Raw genomic sequence first — 17,259 nt, 5'->3', positions numbered from 1 at the left:
CTGCAAATCACCTGGGGGCATTCCGGGTCATCAATCTTAAGCCCTTGAGGCTAGTTCCTCGGCCCAGTCTTGGTGGACCACGGAGATATATTTAAGAAGACGCCAAACATTCAATCTTCACTAGTATTTAGAAAATAATAACTACTAGAGGATCATAATATTATAGCATTTAAACTATATTGTCAAAGACATCTGCTACATTTATTTTAGACGCATGATGAGCCACACTTGAGAACAAAAAGTAAGAGCTGAAAAAATAAAGTAAATGCTATTTTTTAACACGGAGCCATCATCACAACACAAAATATTACTGTAAGTACCTGCTACCTATCACAAGTTATTTTTTGTTCGTGGTAAAAAAATATAGCCAAATTGAGTAATTACTTTATCAATTAAATACACTAAATACATAATGTTATGATAACCTCTCTTCATTTCTTAATTGTTATTCTCTGCAGACGAATCATCTTCCTAAATGTATGTCTGTGTGATCATATCCCACCTTTATTGCCCAGCTGAGTCGGATTCGTTAGCTCAGTAAATAAGTTATTGAGAACACGAACAGTTTTGTGAAAATAAATGGACATAACAAGCTTTGGACATTGATAACGTATTAAAGTATATCGTGCGATTCTTTTTTTGTTACTTGGCTGGATATCGGATGGATGGATTTCCCGCTGAAAGGTTACTTTAGAAAAAATACGTTTAGTTTCTTGATAATAAATAATGGCTAATATCTGTTTCCACGATAACTTTTACTGTATTTTTATTGATAATTTAAAAAAAATTGCTTCATCAGTCGAACAACTCGTTTCGAACACACCGTTCAAGTGCGTGTCGGTGTCGTGCACGCAGGGTTCTGTACCAATAGATAGTACTAATCGACCAACAACTTACAAATACTTATAGGGAACTCTAAAAAGTAAACTGTTTAGTTTATAGAAACTAAACAGTTTACTTTTTAGAGCTATATTCGTTAACGAAATATTATATTTAATACATAGGTATTAAATATAATATTTCGTTTTCGCAATAACAATTTATTTTCTTGAAAAGTCTTTGATAATATGCAGCTCTCTGACTTTAACAACATGATAGAATATTTCTTCCATTTAATATACATCGATATTTCTAGGAATTGGTGGATGGTAAGCTCTATTGTACAGAAGAAAATGTTTTTACGATAACAAGGTTAGAAATATAATTACAATACAAACACATTCAAATCGTTTGAAAGGACGTTTTAAAATATCTAAATTCAGCATAATCTTATCTTATATATAAAATTCTCGTGTCACAATGTTAGGCCCCGTACTCCTCCGAAACGGCTTTACTGATTTTAACCAAATTTTATATGCATATTCAGTGGGTCTGAGAATCTGCTACTGGGTACTTTTTATATTGATTAGTGCATTTGTTGAATAAATAATAGTAAATTATTACAAGTCGAGACTGTCGGCGATCATTGTTTGTGCGATGGGATAGCGATGGACGTTGTCATGGTAACATACTTATTTAGTCACTTCAATAAAATAATATGGACGAAATTCTTTATAATATAATGGCAAAGCGACGTTTGCCGGGACAGCTAGTTTAATATATCGAAATGCATGAAAATTCTAATTTTAAATGTGCGACTAACATTCTATTCCATGTTCGAAAATAAACAAAACCGCTTTTTGGTCCCATAAATCTTTACAAGACAAACTGCGTTAAAAAACGTTCAAAACCTGACGTCACGAGCGGCGAATAAAGTGCAGGCAATTCGATGTGAAGCGAAATGAAAAAAAAAATCTCATGTTTTACATATCACTTTAATGCACTGTGAATGACGGACATGTGAAAATAATATTTGGTTAACTTTCTACCTACGGCCCCAACGCACACTATATATACAGATTTAGCAATTTTGTTACCTAATATTGACAGTTTTAGCAATTTTGTTATTGCTTTTATTTTAAAGTCCTTACGAATAATATACCAAAATTTCAGTGCGAGTACATAGAATAGTAATGGCTCAAACTGAAAGGTAATCATTGGATTATAAATATCATATTTGAATATTATCTTGGTAAGATTTGGCACGCACATAGAGTTAGTTAGCCATGGATAGAAGTCCAAGTCAGATATAAATAGAAATCTACAAATAGAATAAATTAATAAATTAAAAAAAAAACCCCGCCAAACAACTTTAAAAAGTAATGAAATAACATATTTTACTGACTTTAAGTTTAAATAATTCCTAAGTGTAAAGTGATATTTTAGTCCATAATAATTGTTGTCACGGTGTGTCCGGGGACCGCCAACAGTGTCTTTTGCATTTTGTATCGCCATGTTACTGATTGTCTCGATTTGGTTCGCTGAAAACTGGGTCAGTTTAAACTATAATGGTAAGTGAAATCAAACATCTACATTAGCTGTCCCCCGACACACCTTGACAACAATTATGGACTAAAATATTACTTTACACTTAGGAATTATTTAAACTTAAAGTCAGTAAAATATGTTATTTCATTACTTTTTAAAGTTGTTTGGCGGGGTTTTTTTTTAAATTTCTTAATTTAATTTTATTTCATGCTTTTTAAACTTGTGCTGGTTATAGTGCAGAATAATTCCTATCAACATCATCATATTATATCCCAATGAATACCATCTAGGAATGTCCTTTTGGATGAGGCCGTTAATATGAGTCCAAACATGAAACCTCTACTCATATGGAGCTCGGCTCCTATTATATACAGGGTGTAACAAAAATAAGTGATAATACTTTAGGGTGTGTACGTGTTCCTTGTAGAGAGTTCACTGTGAAAGTAGCAGCGCTGAAAGACCAAATTTTTTTTCACTTTTGTATGGGGAAACTCGTGACGCTCGGGCCCTTGGCCATACAAAAGTGAAAAAAAAAATTCGTCTTTCAGCGCTGCTACTTTCACAGTGAACTCTCTACAAGGAACATGTGCACACCCTAAAGTATTATCACTTATTTTTGTTACACACTGTAGAATCCAGGTGATGCTGCAGCAGCAGCATACAAAAATGTATTGGTTATCTACGTCTTACTAGTTAGTAGCCCAAACATGAAACCATTGCTCTAAGTTGGTGAGGATTTGGGTATCCTATTGATTACCAGGTGATGCTACAGCACCAGGTCAACTTTCCATTAATGTATAAATATTCATAAATATCACGAACTAGAATGCAATAAAGCCCACCAAACCACTGCAAGTTGCTAATCAGCCCTTCACGAACCAGATGAACCGCGATTTTTTAGCACGGAGCAGGCTGATGATGATGAACTATAGCTAAGAACACTCTTAATTAAGTCAGCTTTCAAACAAAAAAAACTAGATCAAAATCGGTCAACCCGTTTGGATGCTACGATGCCACAGACAGACAGACAGACAGACAGACCGACAGACAGACACGTCAAACTTATAACTCCTCTCTTTTTTTCGGGGGTTAAAAAGTACTCTCAAAATGTATCCTCTGAATTTTTAACGCACTACGTTTCCGGCAAAGTTTAGTTTAAATATAATATTATGTTGTAGCTTAATGTATATCGTCTACTTATTAGTTTTTATATCCAACTAGACTAATTAATGACCTGGTGAACTTCCCTGGACTTCACGAATATTTCAAGACTAAAATTAGCAAATTTCGGTTCAGCCGCTCTCATTTTCTAGCGAGACTAACAAAATTGAAAAATATTTTTTATTTATACATAGAAAATATAGCAAAATTTTTAACAAAACTATGAGCTTCAATATCGACTATAGTGTACACTTGCTCGTATGTTTCGACGTTCTGTCACTAGCACACTCTAACTTTAAACCATGGCTATTGTTTTAATGTTTCACAAAAAATTCTGCACTCTCTCCCAACGTTTTTATTTAAATTTTCCTTTAAAAGTCTGTTTGATGCACAATTTCAGTATTTGAATAACTACTGTGGGTAATGGGTGACACTTTGTTGTGCTTTTGCAGAATCTTTTGTCTATATTGCTTCAATTTTGATAGAGTTTTTAGATACTAAAAGACACTTATTTTATACTCAATGATGCAATTCATTTCGCCAAAATTAGTTTATCGCACGGAAACTGATAATTTTTCCGGGATAAAAAGTGTCCTATTTCCTTTCCGGAACATAAAGAATCTCCATAATCGGGTCAGCGGCTTGGACGTAAAAAAGTAACAGACAGACAGACGGACAGACAGAAACATATTCGCATTTATAATATCACTAGCTGTCCCGGTGAACTTCGTGTCACTTTAAAACCTTCCCTGGACTTCTACGAATATTTTAAGACTAAAATTAGCCCAATAGGTTCAGCCGTTTTCGAGTTTTAGCGCGACTAACACATTTGAAAATCCATTTTTATATATAAGACTAGCAGACCCGGTGAACTTCGTGTCACTTTAAAACCTTCCCTGGACTTCTACGAATATTTTAAGACTAAAATCAGCCCAATCCGTCCAGCCGTCTTGGAGTTTTAGCGCGACTAACACATTCGAAAATCCATTTTTATATATAAGATAGTATCATGTTATGAATTTGAGCAATATAAATGCGAAAGTGTGTCTGTCTGACTGTTACCTCTTCACTCCCAAACCGCTGAACTGATATTGCTGTTTGGTATGGGGATACTTTGAGTTCCGGGAATGATATGTCTTTTCTCTTTCTTTTCATCCTGAAAAAATGCACGGTTCATGCACACTAAACGAATTTTGGCGCCACGGAGATGCGAGGGTCATCTAGTCTTACTATAATACAATATGCTTTTTTAAGAATACCTACGGAAGTTATTTTAAGCACTTTAAGGTTTTAACAAGTTTAAGTATTCAAAGCACGAACATAAACAATTTAAGCGCATAATATAAATTCTATTCCGACTTACGGACCTAAAACAATAAATGTTATCCCATAAAACACCGTTTACTGTCCAATAGGTGCTGTACTCTTTTCATACAATATTTATGCTATGGCCTAGGGGTGGACATTACTAGAAAATCTTCCTAATTTTTATTCCTGATGCCACGCAAAATTAAACAAGAGTGTCGAATATATTCATAGAAAAATAAATCTTTTTTTCCAATGAAAAATCATATTTTGAGTAGGTTCCATCAGATATCAGCTTTAAATACCTATCTATCACCATTTACACACTTCATTCGTTTGACGTCCTCTGTGGCCCAGTTGGTGAGCGAGTTGGTAACTCAAGCCAGGAGTAGCGGGTTCGAATCCCGCCGACGTAACAAAAAGTTTTCAATGTTCCTGGTTCTTGGATGTGTATTTAATATAATATGTATAATATAATACAAATCTTAAATGTATATAAAGCATAAAAGTATTAAATATATTTTGTTGTTGTTGTTGTCTGGTACCCGTAACACAAGTCCTCCAGGTACTTACCACGGGGCCAGATTTACGTGGTGTGAAGCGTCCATAGATATTATTCGTCCAAGTCCAAACTTTGTCACTTCATTTCGTTCTTCAGTTAATTCCAAAAAAAAAGGTCTGGTTACTGACTAAAAAAGTTTAGGAATATTTCTATTTATAGTTTCGTTTTATTGCCACCCCTAAAACAAATAAAAGCAATATTCACATCGTTTTTACTGCGCTTAAATTATTTATGTGACTCCCAAAGAATGGTAAAAAGCAGGTATACGGCCAAAACTCAGATTTATTGCCGCTGTCTACACTCTTCTGGCCTACTTTGTGTACTGGAATAAAGGTAAATACTGTGTATGTATATGAGTGTAGTGTACTTTTGTATATGAGTCCTAATAATTTTCCTAATATATAGGATAGGGTTTCCAGCTAACAACCGCAACATAATTTAAATAATTTTATTATATACTAGCTGTTACCCGCGACTTCGTCCGCGTCAAGAAAATGTTAAATTCATAGGTAAAAAATTAAAAAGTAAAAAAAATGTCCTCTTCCTTTTTCGAAGTCGGTTAAAAAGTAACCTAAGTTACTCCTTATTACATCAGCTATCTGCCAATAAAAGTCTCGTCAAAATCGATCCAGCCATTTCGGAGATTAGCCGGAACAAACAGACAGACATACAGACAGACCAAAAATTCTAAAAATTGTTATTTTGGTGTAAGTACCGTATAAATATTCATATGCATGTAGTAAAAAACGGTTATTTTAATATTACAAACCGACACTCCAATTTTATTTATATGTATAGATTTCTACCAGTCACAGCTAATCGTTATAAAAAGTGATCATGTGGCTTTATACATAAAATAAAACATACTTAATAAATACGTGCAATAGTCAATAGGACTATACTTTATGAAACCGTTCCTATCGGCGAGAAAACAACAAAATAAAACAGGAAAGTATTCGTTTAGCTGAGAAAATGCATCGACTAAATATATTTCCCTAAGTGGTTCTGTATTTTCTCTTATAATGAAGGAAATTTACTTCTCAGCTGCCGTCCGAAGATTTATTTGCCTTATCTTACCCCTTATTGTATTTAACTGCGCAACTATGTGCTAACCGTTTTAATAAGAAATCCTTTGAAGAATGATTCTCCAATTTATTTTAGAGTTGGTTTAATTAGAGATCCTTAGTAACTACTAACTTCATTACATTATTTATTTATGGAGCAATGATAATTACTAATGATGGGTACTACACCATAATAATTGTAGCAAACATAAATAGACGACCTCTGGCGCTCAGTGGTGAGCGCGTTGGTAGCTCAAGCCGGGGGTCGCGGGTTCGAATCCCGCCGACGGAACAAAAAGTTTTCAATGTTCCCGGGTCTGGATGTGTATTAAATATGTGTATGATATAATAAAAATCTTAAATATATGTATAGTATAAAATAAAAATATTAAATATATTTCCGTTGTCTGGTTCCTGTAAGACAAGTCCTTTAGGTATTTAGCACGAGGCCAGACTGACGTGGTGTAAAGCATCCATAGATATTATTATTATATAATATATTATTATTAAATATTCATACAAAAAATCTACAATTTTTATTAAACAGTTTAACAAAATCGACCTCATAAACTGTTGGAACTATAAACACAGATTTTTTTAAACGTGTCTGTCATGTAAATCTTTGGCCGTAGAATGTAGATTCATTAGGTAGCTAAGAGTAGCAACATACAAAATTAACATTTTGCAAGAAAACAACATTACCTTCTTTAACTATCAGGTGCTAAATGAGATTCCATTGAAATGGCTTAAAAAGCGTTTTTCTGAGTCGTTGACTCCTAATGTTTCGTAGAAGAGCCACGAACGAGCGTCCATAACGTCTAAAGTTTGTTGAGTGGCCGAGTTTTATTAAACCAGTGCTCGTTGAGACACATAATGTGCAATGTGCATGATATTACTTTACAAAATAATTTAAATGAATAAATAAAATTATAACGTTTTGGATGTTATATTGGTGTTAGTCACATTTCGTATAATAATGTTTTGCAATATGAATGTTTCTCTTAATCTGAAACAGAACAGAAATCTAAACAGCTGGACCAATTGTATCTGAAAGTTTAAGGGTTTTGCACATCTATTACCAGGAAAATAGGACCATAATTTTATACGTGGGAGAGCCATGCTTCGGCACAAATGGGCCGGCTCGACCGGAGAAATACCACGTTCTCACAGAAAACCGGCATGAAACAGCGCTTGCGCTGTGTTTCGCCGAGTGAGTGAATTTACCGGAGGCCCAATCCCCTACCCTATTCCCTTCCCTTCCCATCCCTACCCTACCCTATTACCCTATACCCTCTTAAAAGGCCGGCAACGCACCTGCAGCTCTTCTGATGCTGCGAGTGTCCATGGGCGACGGAAGTTGCTTTCCATCAGGTGACCCGTTTGCTCAATTGCCTCCTTATTTCATTTAAAAAAAATCATTATTTTGCTGTTCTTATACTTGAAATTAAAATAACAAAAATACTTTAAATTTGATCGCATTATATGTATTTTCAACACTTAGTTTATTTCTTTTAAATATTCTTATTCAATAAGTGTATACTTTCCTATCGCACCTATTTATTGTACAAACAAAACTCTACTAAAAAGAATATTGGAAATGGACAGCATTACATTAAAAAAAACTCAAGAATACTCTTAAAAATCTACAGGTTCAGCCACATCAACTTTTATGTGATATGCTCCATTTTATAAGTGCATGCAGAACACCGACTTAACTGTTAATATAACGTAAAATTCCTTGTAATGTGATACAATTTTAAATGCATTTTATTAAAGTAGGCAAAAACACGAGACGAGCTAAGCGACGAGGTTTATAGTCTGTTTCAAGTTTTTTTCCCTTCAGTTGCACGAAAGTGATTCTTATGTCGTTAACTTACGGTTCTTTCTAAGGTTAAATAATTCTGAATACATTATAGGTGGAACTCGTGAGAATTCTAGCTGCTGCAACAACACTCGGAATGCTTAACTCTCCCTTGTTTTTGCTTTGTCCACCACTAAATTAGCGATCCCAACTATGTTTTCGTTTGGAACGGCGAATATAAGGGTTATCGCATATTCTTCGAGGTATTTTTAGGGAGAATTTTGTGAATTCCAGATGGGGAAGCAGAAAATATCAAAGTACTCATTCTTAACTCATTACGAATTTTAAAGGTTACGTAGTAACTATATTTTAGTAATATGAGGTAAAGGTATGGTGTTGGTTGGTTGGTTGGAATTAGGGAATGCAATCCCGCAAGATAATTTCAATCCCGGTATTTGCGGGATCCACAATCCACAAAACAAACTTTGTGGAACACTTTTTTCCACAAAACAAACTTTGTGGAACACTTTTTTACAGGGGTTTATTAATAAAAATAAAAACTATTTTTTATGTCTGGTGTATAATCGTAATAATAATAGTTAAAAAAACTAAAAAAACTCACTTATTTATTTTCATCTTATAATTAAGTTTTTTTTCGAAATATACTTAGATATAAAATTGAACTCAAAGAGTCCGCTACATACATACAGCCCAAACTTATAAAAGTAGGTATGTTAAAAAAGTTAAGGTATTAATTTTGTGTCGTCTGCCAAACGGCTCCTGATATTCCACACTAGGTAGCCAGCAGCTGAAAAAGTTAGCTCAGCTTCAACGCTGGTTGGTACAATTGTCATTAAAAGTGAATTGAAGGTAAATAATTGTTTAGTGGGCTGCTAGTAGCCAGTTCACGCACCTCCGCCTGCAGAGTTACACGTATGAATCACGCTTCTTTGTAATCCCGCCAGTCCCGCGGGATCCCGCTAAATTTTCGACCGGGATTAGTCCCGCAAAATGCATGCGGGATCCCGGTATTTCGGGATCCTGGTATCCCGGTATTGCATTCCCTAGTTGTAATATTAAAGTACCTTCAATATGACTTATAATTATGTATAAGTCTCGCAAAATTTTATGATCGCTCGTTTAAACCATAAAGTTAATATACCTAGCGGAAGCTAGCTAGCTAGCTTCCGCTAGGTATTTTAACTTTATGGTTTAAACTCGAATTGGCACATGTTCACATCATGTATTATGTAAGTAGTTGTCATTAATAAGTAATAACTAATAACGATAGGCACAATAGACATATTAACTACCAGTAGTTCGACTGCAAAGAAACGGACTGGTTTCAATATCTGTCAAATTCGTCGGGTTTCACTAGGATTATGAACGGAATTTACCTCGCGCTGGCTGATATAATTAATTTTTAAATATTTAAAATAAAGATTTCAAAATTGGATTCTGACAATTTTAATCGCATGTGCCAAAACACAAACAACAATACGACCAAAGAGGAACACGTCCATCGAATATGTCATAGTTTTAAATTCGTAGGTAACAAGTTAACAACCCTAGCGACGATTTTCGTCATAATACGTCTTTAAAAATTTCAACATCAGTTCTAAGTCGGCATATTCTATAATTCTGTCTACTCTGCGATAGGTATCACATATTACCTATCGTATCACTGATATCTACCGTGCTTTGTTTGCCTTACTTATAATTATTTAAAAAGGGCATCTTACCATTTTTATGGAGCGATCTCAAATAAAGATGCGTACCTATACACGTATTTGTATTCCAAATTCCAAGACTTTGAATAAGTTTAACAATACTCGTAAACACAAAAGAAGGAAGTAATCAAGTCGATAATGAGAATTTAAATGACGTGTAATTACGTCGAACACTAAATTTTTCATTACGTTCGAGACCTACTTAAGTCTCTTTGTTATTAAGTAGATCGAAGTTCCGATGGCCTTTTCAGTAAATTTTAATCAAGATCCGATCCTCCTATATTCATAAAATTGGCTTCAGCCTTGAAAATTTAATCTCATTGAGACGTAATATCGTTTTACAACATGTTTGGAGCGATTTAACGGCGCACATAATATTAAGCGCGACCGTTTGAGTCACCTTTACAACTAACGATTACTTATTTACGAAATGTTTTCATTACGATGATGGGTCAAAGTTTAAAGAAGCTTTTTTAATAAGTACTCATATTGAAATATTTTTAATTTAAAATAATAATAATAATATCGTCAGTCTGGCCCCGTGCTAAGTACCTAAAGGACTTGTGTTACAGGTACCAGACAACGGAAATATATTTAATACTTTTATACTATACATATATTTAAGATTTTTATTATATCATACACATATTTAATACACATCCAGACCCGGGAACTTTGAAAACTCTTTGTTCCGTCGGCGGGATTCGAACCCGCGACCTCCGGCTTGAGCTACCGACGCGCTCACCACTGAGCCACAGAGGTCGTCAAAATATACTAAGATTATCCTAGTTGACTTGTAGCCACAACATTTTCATTTCATAGATGAAATAAAGTAGTTTTATTATTCGAAAGCTAAAAATACTACTTTCTAAACTACTTATTTAAATGTAGAAAGAATGCAATTCAAATTAACCGCGCCAAGTAAATAACCCAAGCAATAGAATTAAATGTTTCAACAGAGGAACTTCGCCGCAATTGAAACAAATCTTGTGAACTCCGGTGAGATTTGAGCCCTCTCCAGTCTCCACCTATCCACTAAACAAACAAGGACGCCCACAAAAAACGTTTCTATGCAAATATGGGCAAATAAACCGCGTACAAGACGCCTCTACGTGGAGTAAGAAAACCTGGAATGGACAGAATATTGGGATTTTATATAGGAATTTCTAGACAAAGGGCTCTACTATTAGGACTTTCATCTATAGAATCGACACTATAATATCTACGAAGAACAGGAAATTGTCAACAAATTGTTGCCAAATAACTAAAAGGGCGACTTACCTAAAATTTTCGATTGCATAATTCATTTTTATACTTGAAAATAAGCCCCAAATTGTTCCCTTTCTAAAATTAGATACTACATTATATTTCCAAATATCCAATCTGAGCAAAAACACGATATCTTAAAATTTTCTCGATAGAAAAAAATCACATGTTGTATATTTATCGAGTTATTGAGAAAATACTAATTTGGCGATTAATCCGCGTCGTCCTTTTTCACCTGGCATATGAAAGACGGGCTTGAGTGTGAAGAGAGAAGGACGATGTTTGATTTGTTTGGTTAGTCGCCCTCTTAACAACAGTTTTAATTTAATTTAAGTCTTACCTTGCGGCTTGCGCATGCGTAGAAGACCGTTCGACTTAGATCCTAAAACTCTAAAGTCTAAACTCTGCGGTGCCCAAAGACCGTGTGGTAAGTTTCCGAATCCGAGTAGTCGTGACTTGTGGCGATACGCCATAATTCGGAAATAGAGCTAACTTCAGTTAAATAATTGATAATTGTGATGTTCTATAAGTTCTTAATGACTTTTCGACTTCATTCCTGTCGATTCCAGCAAGCACATACCTCCCAAGTAATACCCACTCAGCTCCCGCGAGATCGCATTTTCGGCGGCGTTTTATTCGCAACGCACGCTTGATTTCCACTAGCTATACATATTTATGACATCACCGTTTTCCTACCGAAAGGAGTTTTACTGTCTACATGGGTGACCATATTACCCTATGTTTTGTTTATACGGTACTTCCCGAGGAGTGCTCTCTGTAACTTTTATTGTCGGTATAAAATTTTTACTTAGATTTAATGTTCCGTATAATGCTAAGATCTTTTACGTTTAAATAAATATAAAATGTAATTGTATGGCTCGCATGAAAAATAAAAGACGTTACATAAAAATAAATGTCTAAGATAAAGCTAATAGTTGTTTTTAAATTCGTCTCATATTTAAGTAAGATACAGTAAGTACTTATCACATAAAAAAGATATAAAGCTATATTTTTACTGATTATTTATAAAACATATGAAAAAGGTCATACTTTGTCTTTAAATGAGTAACAAAAAGAGTAAAAGTAAAATTATTTCCATTTAAATATTTACTTCTTATATCTCTAATATTACGCTACGTGTAATCAATTAGTAATTAAAAGGAACACAACAAGCCATAATTAAATTGGCATCCCAGATGCTGAGTCAGACCGAACTTAGTACTAACTCTATCGCGATCCTCTAACTCCAATTGATTGTGCAAACTTCTACTGACTTCGGTACGTCTTACTACTTGTACTGAAGAACATACGTTCTATGATAAACCTATAATGCTAAGTATATATTAAGTCTATGCGTTCTATATAGAAACATGTACAGCTGTAGTTGCTACAGATGCTACAGATAATGCCCTTAAATGCCCTGCTTTTGCCTGCATGCCTTCCAAAGATCGTGGATATAATCGTGAGCAAAAAATGCTTCACACAAACCTAAGGCTAACGTTGCCGACAAAAATTCAAATAAAATGCTACTATATGGCCCAGGATATAGGTTTCATTTTGCTCTATGCCACTACAAAACAGCGGCGTCATAGGTCGCTAGACCAATGTCGGTAGAAAATGGAACCTATAGCCTAGGATCTAGGTCATAAAGTGGCATAGTCAATTTATGTCGGTGTAGGTCAAACGGTCTTCGTTGAAACTATTGAGCACTACTAAAAGATTTTCAAAGTGCCCAGTAATGTATCTAGAGCTAAAACACCCTCTTTATTTACTCTCATTAGTCTGTGTTTCAAACCAATTTATTAATCTAATTAATCTTATTTAAAACCTTCCAAAAAATAAGTCAAGCTTTTTAGAACAAAGTTCCTTATCGCACGTTGCGAAAGGGGGCTAGACGGAAAAAGTCGTAACGACATGACACAAATGTGTCGGTATATTACAACTAGAGCAAAAATGCTTTCTTTTTGTTGTATAGCAAAATATTCGAAGAGAAATACAGCAAATTTTATTTTATTAAATAAATTTTTTATTAAATTTCTCTCACCGCATTTTGGTTTCAAACAAAATATAAAATAACACAATATTATTATCTCTTAAATCAAAAACTTGAACATGAATTTAGTTGTTATTCTTATTAGCCATTCCGACTTTATTTGCCTTTCCCCTTCGTAAAAGTTGTTTGTTACAAGAATGCAAGACACGGAAAATAAGGAACATATGAGTATGCGAATTCATAAAAATAAATGGGTACGGTAAATGTTTTTATACGGTAACATCGGAACTAAGCTTCTGAACGTAACAAACCGATGTTTTTTGTGTTCAGGTAATAATATTATGAATAAGTAATACAATATTGTAAGTAACTCAATATGGGCATATATTTGTTTATTGCACAGGAAACGTACATTTTGGCGGTGGAAATGTCTGTTCCCAAGCCTCTACGAGTGGAGGAAACATACAGCGGGGCTAAAATTGTAACATTTAGCAATTCCTCTCAGTCAGTTCAGCAAATGAATTGTCAAAACTGTCAAACTGGGAAATGTCAAATTAGTACGAACTAGCTGTTTGACCGATCCGATGAAAATGACATTTTCTAGAAATTATTCCTAGCTAGATCGATTTATCGCCCCCGAAACCCCCTATATACTAAATTTAATGAAAATCGTTGGAGCCGATTCCAATTATATATATATATATATATATATATATATATATATATATATATATATATATATATATATATATATATATATATATATATATATATATATATATATATATATATATATATATATATATATATATATATATATGTCGCCGCGGAGGTTCCTGTCTGATTGGGACTCTTTATTTTATGTTTAGAAAAATTATTATAATGTGATTATAATCATGAATTATTGTTTAAAATGTGTAATACGTCGTTATTACAACGATTGATATGCGTTTTATGATTTATTGTAAGCCCGGAAGATATTTTAACTTCCGTGGTATTTATTAAAATTATTATTTAATGTTAATTTCATAGTTGGCCAATATAGGATTATTCTAATGTAATTAAAACTAGTTTTCCATGCCAATCAAACTTTTAAATAATTTCTTTAAACATTCTCACTAAAATTACGACGTATTTTGGTTGTGAATTAATTACTTCCGGTTTTATTTACTTCGTAATAATTTAATGTGAATTTTGGTAAATTACAAAATAAATAAGCTAATTAATTTTAACGTTATTTACTAATTTTACAATTATTTAATGTTTCGATAACATGATTTTCAAGAGTGACGTAATTACTTGTGGTAGGGCAAACAAGTAGGGATGATGCTTATAAAAAGACGTGTTCTGAGCTTGGAGCTCATTCTACTGTGAATTTGCGGTGAATAAACATTGTAAGTACAATCCATGTCAGTTTAAATAAATGAAAATGATTTTATCACTTTGTTTTCTTTTTAATGTTAAGTTCTAATTTCTTTTGCTCTTTAAGTTTTAGTATTTTTAATGATTTGAAATTGTTTTGTTGTTTATAAATGAAATCTATTGCTTTTAGTGAGAAATCAATAGCTTTGATGAAATTAAACATTCAGATCTCATAATAAGTGAATTAATTATTATTATTATTTTTGTAACGCCCTCTCTGATTTTCGATATCAGAAGTGGGATACTTACGTGTCCTTTCTGTGCTTTTCATTTTATGTTTCAGGTACACCAGACATCCTATTCATATTGAGGAATTTTGGTATTGCGATGGAAGCAGAAAATCGGACTGAAACGGAACCAAGTGAGCTGCCATGTACTATACCTGGACCAGATACTGCAGATGTAGATGCTGATCATGGACCAAATGCCTGTGTTAATATGGCAGCTTCACAGCAGCTGCAGTGCGGTAACGTACCTCCTGAGTTCTATTTACATATGATGACAATGATGCAAAATATGAGCGAACGCTTGACGAAACAGCGCGAAAAAGTAAAAATTACCGATGTGTTCTTGCCTTCATATGATCCAGATGGTAACGTTGGAGTGCGAGAATGGTGTGACCATATCACTTCGGCTAAAAATAACTATGAGCTTAGTGATTATGATATTCGTATGAAGGTGACTAGCTTATTAAAGGGACGAGCTAAAATGTGGGCTGATAATTGGCTCGTTACAACTTCTACATGGGATGAGTTGCGACAAAATATTATTACTACATTTGAACCCGAAAGTCGTTATTCAAAGGACGTCTTACGATTTAGGGAGCATGAATATGACCACACTAAAGACATTGCAGAGTTTTTATCACGATCTTGGATTTTGTGGAGACGAGTAACGAAGGATAAACTTAACGATAATGATGCAGTAGAAGCAGTTATTGGAACCATTAGCGATGAACGTCTTCGGATTGAGCTTATGAATGCCAGAGCCACTTCAGTGCCTGAATTAATATCTGTTGCCTCTTCTATTCGTACATCTAAGAGACCTAATCACGCTAACGTGAACCAACCACTTGCTAAGCGTTTTAAATACTCTTTAGATAATCGGAATATTTCTAATTGTAACTTCTGTAAGAAGCCCGGGCATTTTTCTCGCGATTGTCGTGGTAAAAATAACTCCACAATACTTGACAAACAGCCTGTTCCAAATAACCCTAGTTCTTCTGGAATATCACTCCAAAAACCTAATACGTCTAAGATCTGTTCTTTTTGTTCAAAGGCCGGTCATACTTTTGATACTTGTTACCGTCGGGAAAAACAAATTACTTCAAATGTAAATTCAGTTGTAATAAATAAACCAAAATTAAACACGATGCGTATGCGAGTAGGTGATATAGTTATTGATGCGGTATTCGATAGCGGTGCGGACTGCTCTGTTATGTGCGAATCTATTGCAGACAGGCTACCTGGAAAGAGAGTTCAAGTAGTTAATTATTTACGAGGAATAGGTCCTTTTCCTGTAGTTTCGACTAATAAGCTAACTACTATATGCGTCATTAATGACATTAATGTAGAGATAGATTTTTATATTTTATCTGACTACGAAATGACTTCAGATGTATTAATAGGTGCAAATCTTTTAAACAGCACCGGGTTATCTGTAATCGTGACTGAAAATAGTGCGTCTTTGTGCTTTCAGCCTCGTGTCATGCACATACAATCGTCAACCGGACTATTTGATAACATAAATCATGACTTAGTTAATGAACTTGAGATTAATCAACTCCTTACCCTGCTAAATAAGTACTCTTCCATTTTTACGCGCGGCTTTCCTCAATCTCGGGTCAATACAGGTAAATTAGAGATTCGATTGAAAAATTCAAACAAGTTTGTTGAAAGAAGACCGTACAGATTGAGCCCAGTCGAACGTGAAAAGGTTAAGGAGATTGTTAAGGAATTAATAGATAATGATATTGTCCAAGAAAGTAAGTCCCCATATTCTAGTCCAATTATTTTAGTCAAGAAAAAGAACGGGGACGATCGTATGTGCGTAGATTACAGAGAACTTAACTCGAACACTGTCCGGGATCATTATCCTCTTCCTTTAATAGCCGATCAAATTGACCAGTTGACTGGAGGCCAGTACTACACTTCCTTAGATATGGCCTCTGGCTTTCACCAGATTCCTATCGCTGATGAGTCTATTGAGAAAACCGCTTTTGTGACACCGGACGGTTTGTTCGAGTATAAGACTATGCCATTTGGCTTGTGTAATGCTGTATACCAAAGATGCATAAATCGTGCTTTAGGTCCTCTTTTAAATCCAGGTAGTGCGGATAAAGTTCATAATGATAGCGTAGCCCAAGTTTACATAGATGATGTCATTAGTAAATGTAGAGATTTTTCATCTGGTCTTGTCTATTTAGAGAAAATATTTATAGCATTACGGGAATCGGGTTTCTCCGTTAACATTGATAAGTGCTTATTCTTCAAACGGTCAATTGAATATCTCGGTAATGTGATAGAAAATGGTCAGGTTCGTCCTAGTCCCAAAAAAGTTGAGGCCCTACTAAAAGCTCCAGTTCCGAC

General features: G+C 34.3%; 1 protein-coding gene across 1 annotated transcript; it reads left to right on the top strand.

The window, feature by feature from the left end:
- The first annotated feature begins 14,476 nt into the window (after positions 1-14,476).
- On the top strand, positions 14,477-17,030 carry LOC121727134. The gene is made up of 3 exons (XM_042114813.1): positions 14,477-14,643; positions 14,955-16,948; positions 16,998-17,030. The coding sequence occupies exons 2-3, from the start codon at positions 14,999-15,001 to the stop codon at positions 17,028-17,030; spliced, it is 1,983 nt and encodes a 660-aa protein (XP_041970747.1). The 5' UTR covers positions 14,477-14,643; positions 14,955-14,998.
- Positions 17,031-17,259: the final 229 nt, after the last annotated feature.

The sequence above is a fragment of the Aricia agestis genome, chromosome 5 (assembly GCF_905147365.1).
Source record: "Aricia agestis chromosome 5, ilAriAges1.1, whole genome shotgun sequence".
In the NCBI taxonomy this organism is placed as follows: Eukaryota; Metazoa; Arthropoda; class Insecta; order Lepidoptera; family Lycaenidae; genus Aricia; species Aricia agestis.
This window is presented reverse-complemented; position numbering and strand designations above follow the sequence as displayed.

Bases quoted from the DNA above. Each gene is read 5' to 3' on its own strand.
- LOC121727134 (XM_042114813.1), top strand. From the start codon at position 14,999: ATGGAAGCAGAAAATCGGACTGAAACGGAACCAAGTGAGCTGCCATGT. The intron at 16,949-16,997 runs GTATACCAAAGA...TTTTAAATCCAG, and splicing joins CATTTGGCTTGTGTAATGCT to GTAGTGCGGATAAAGTTCAT.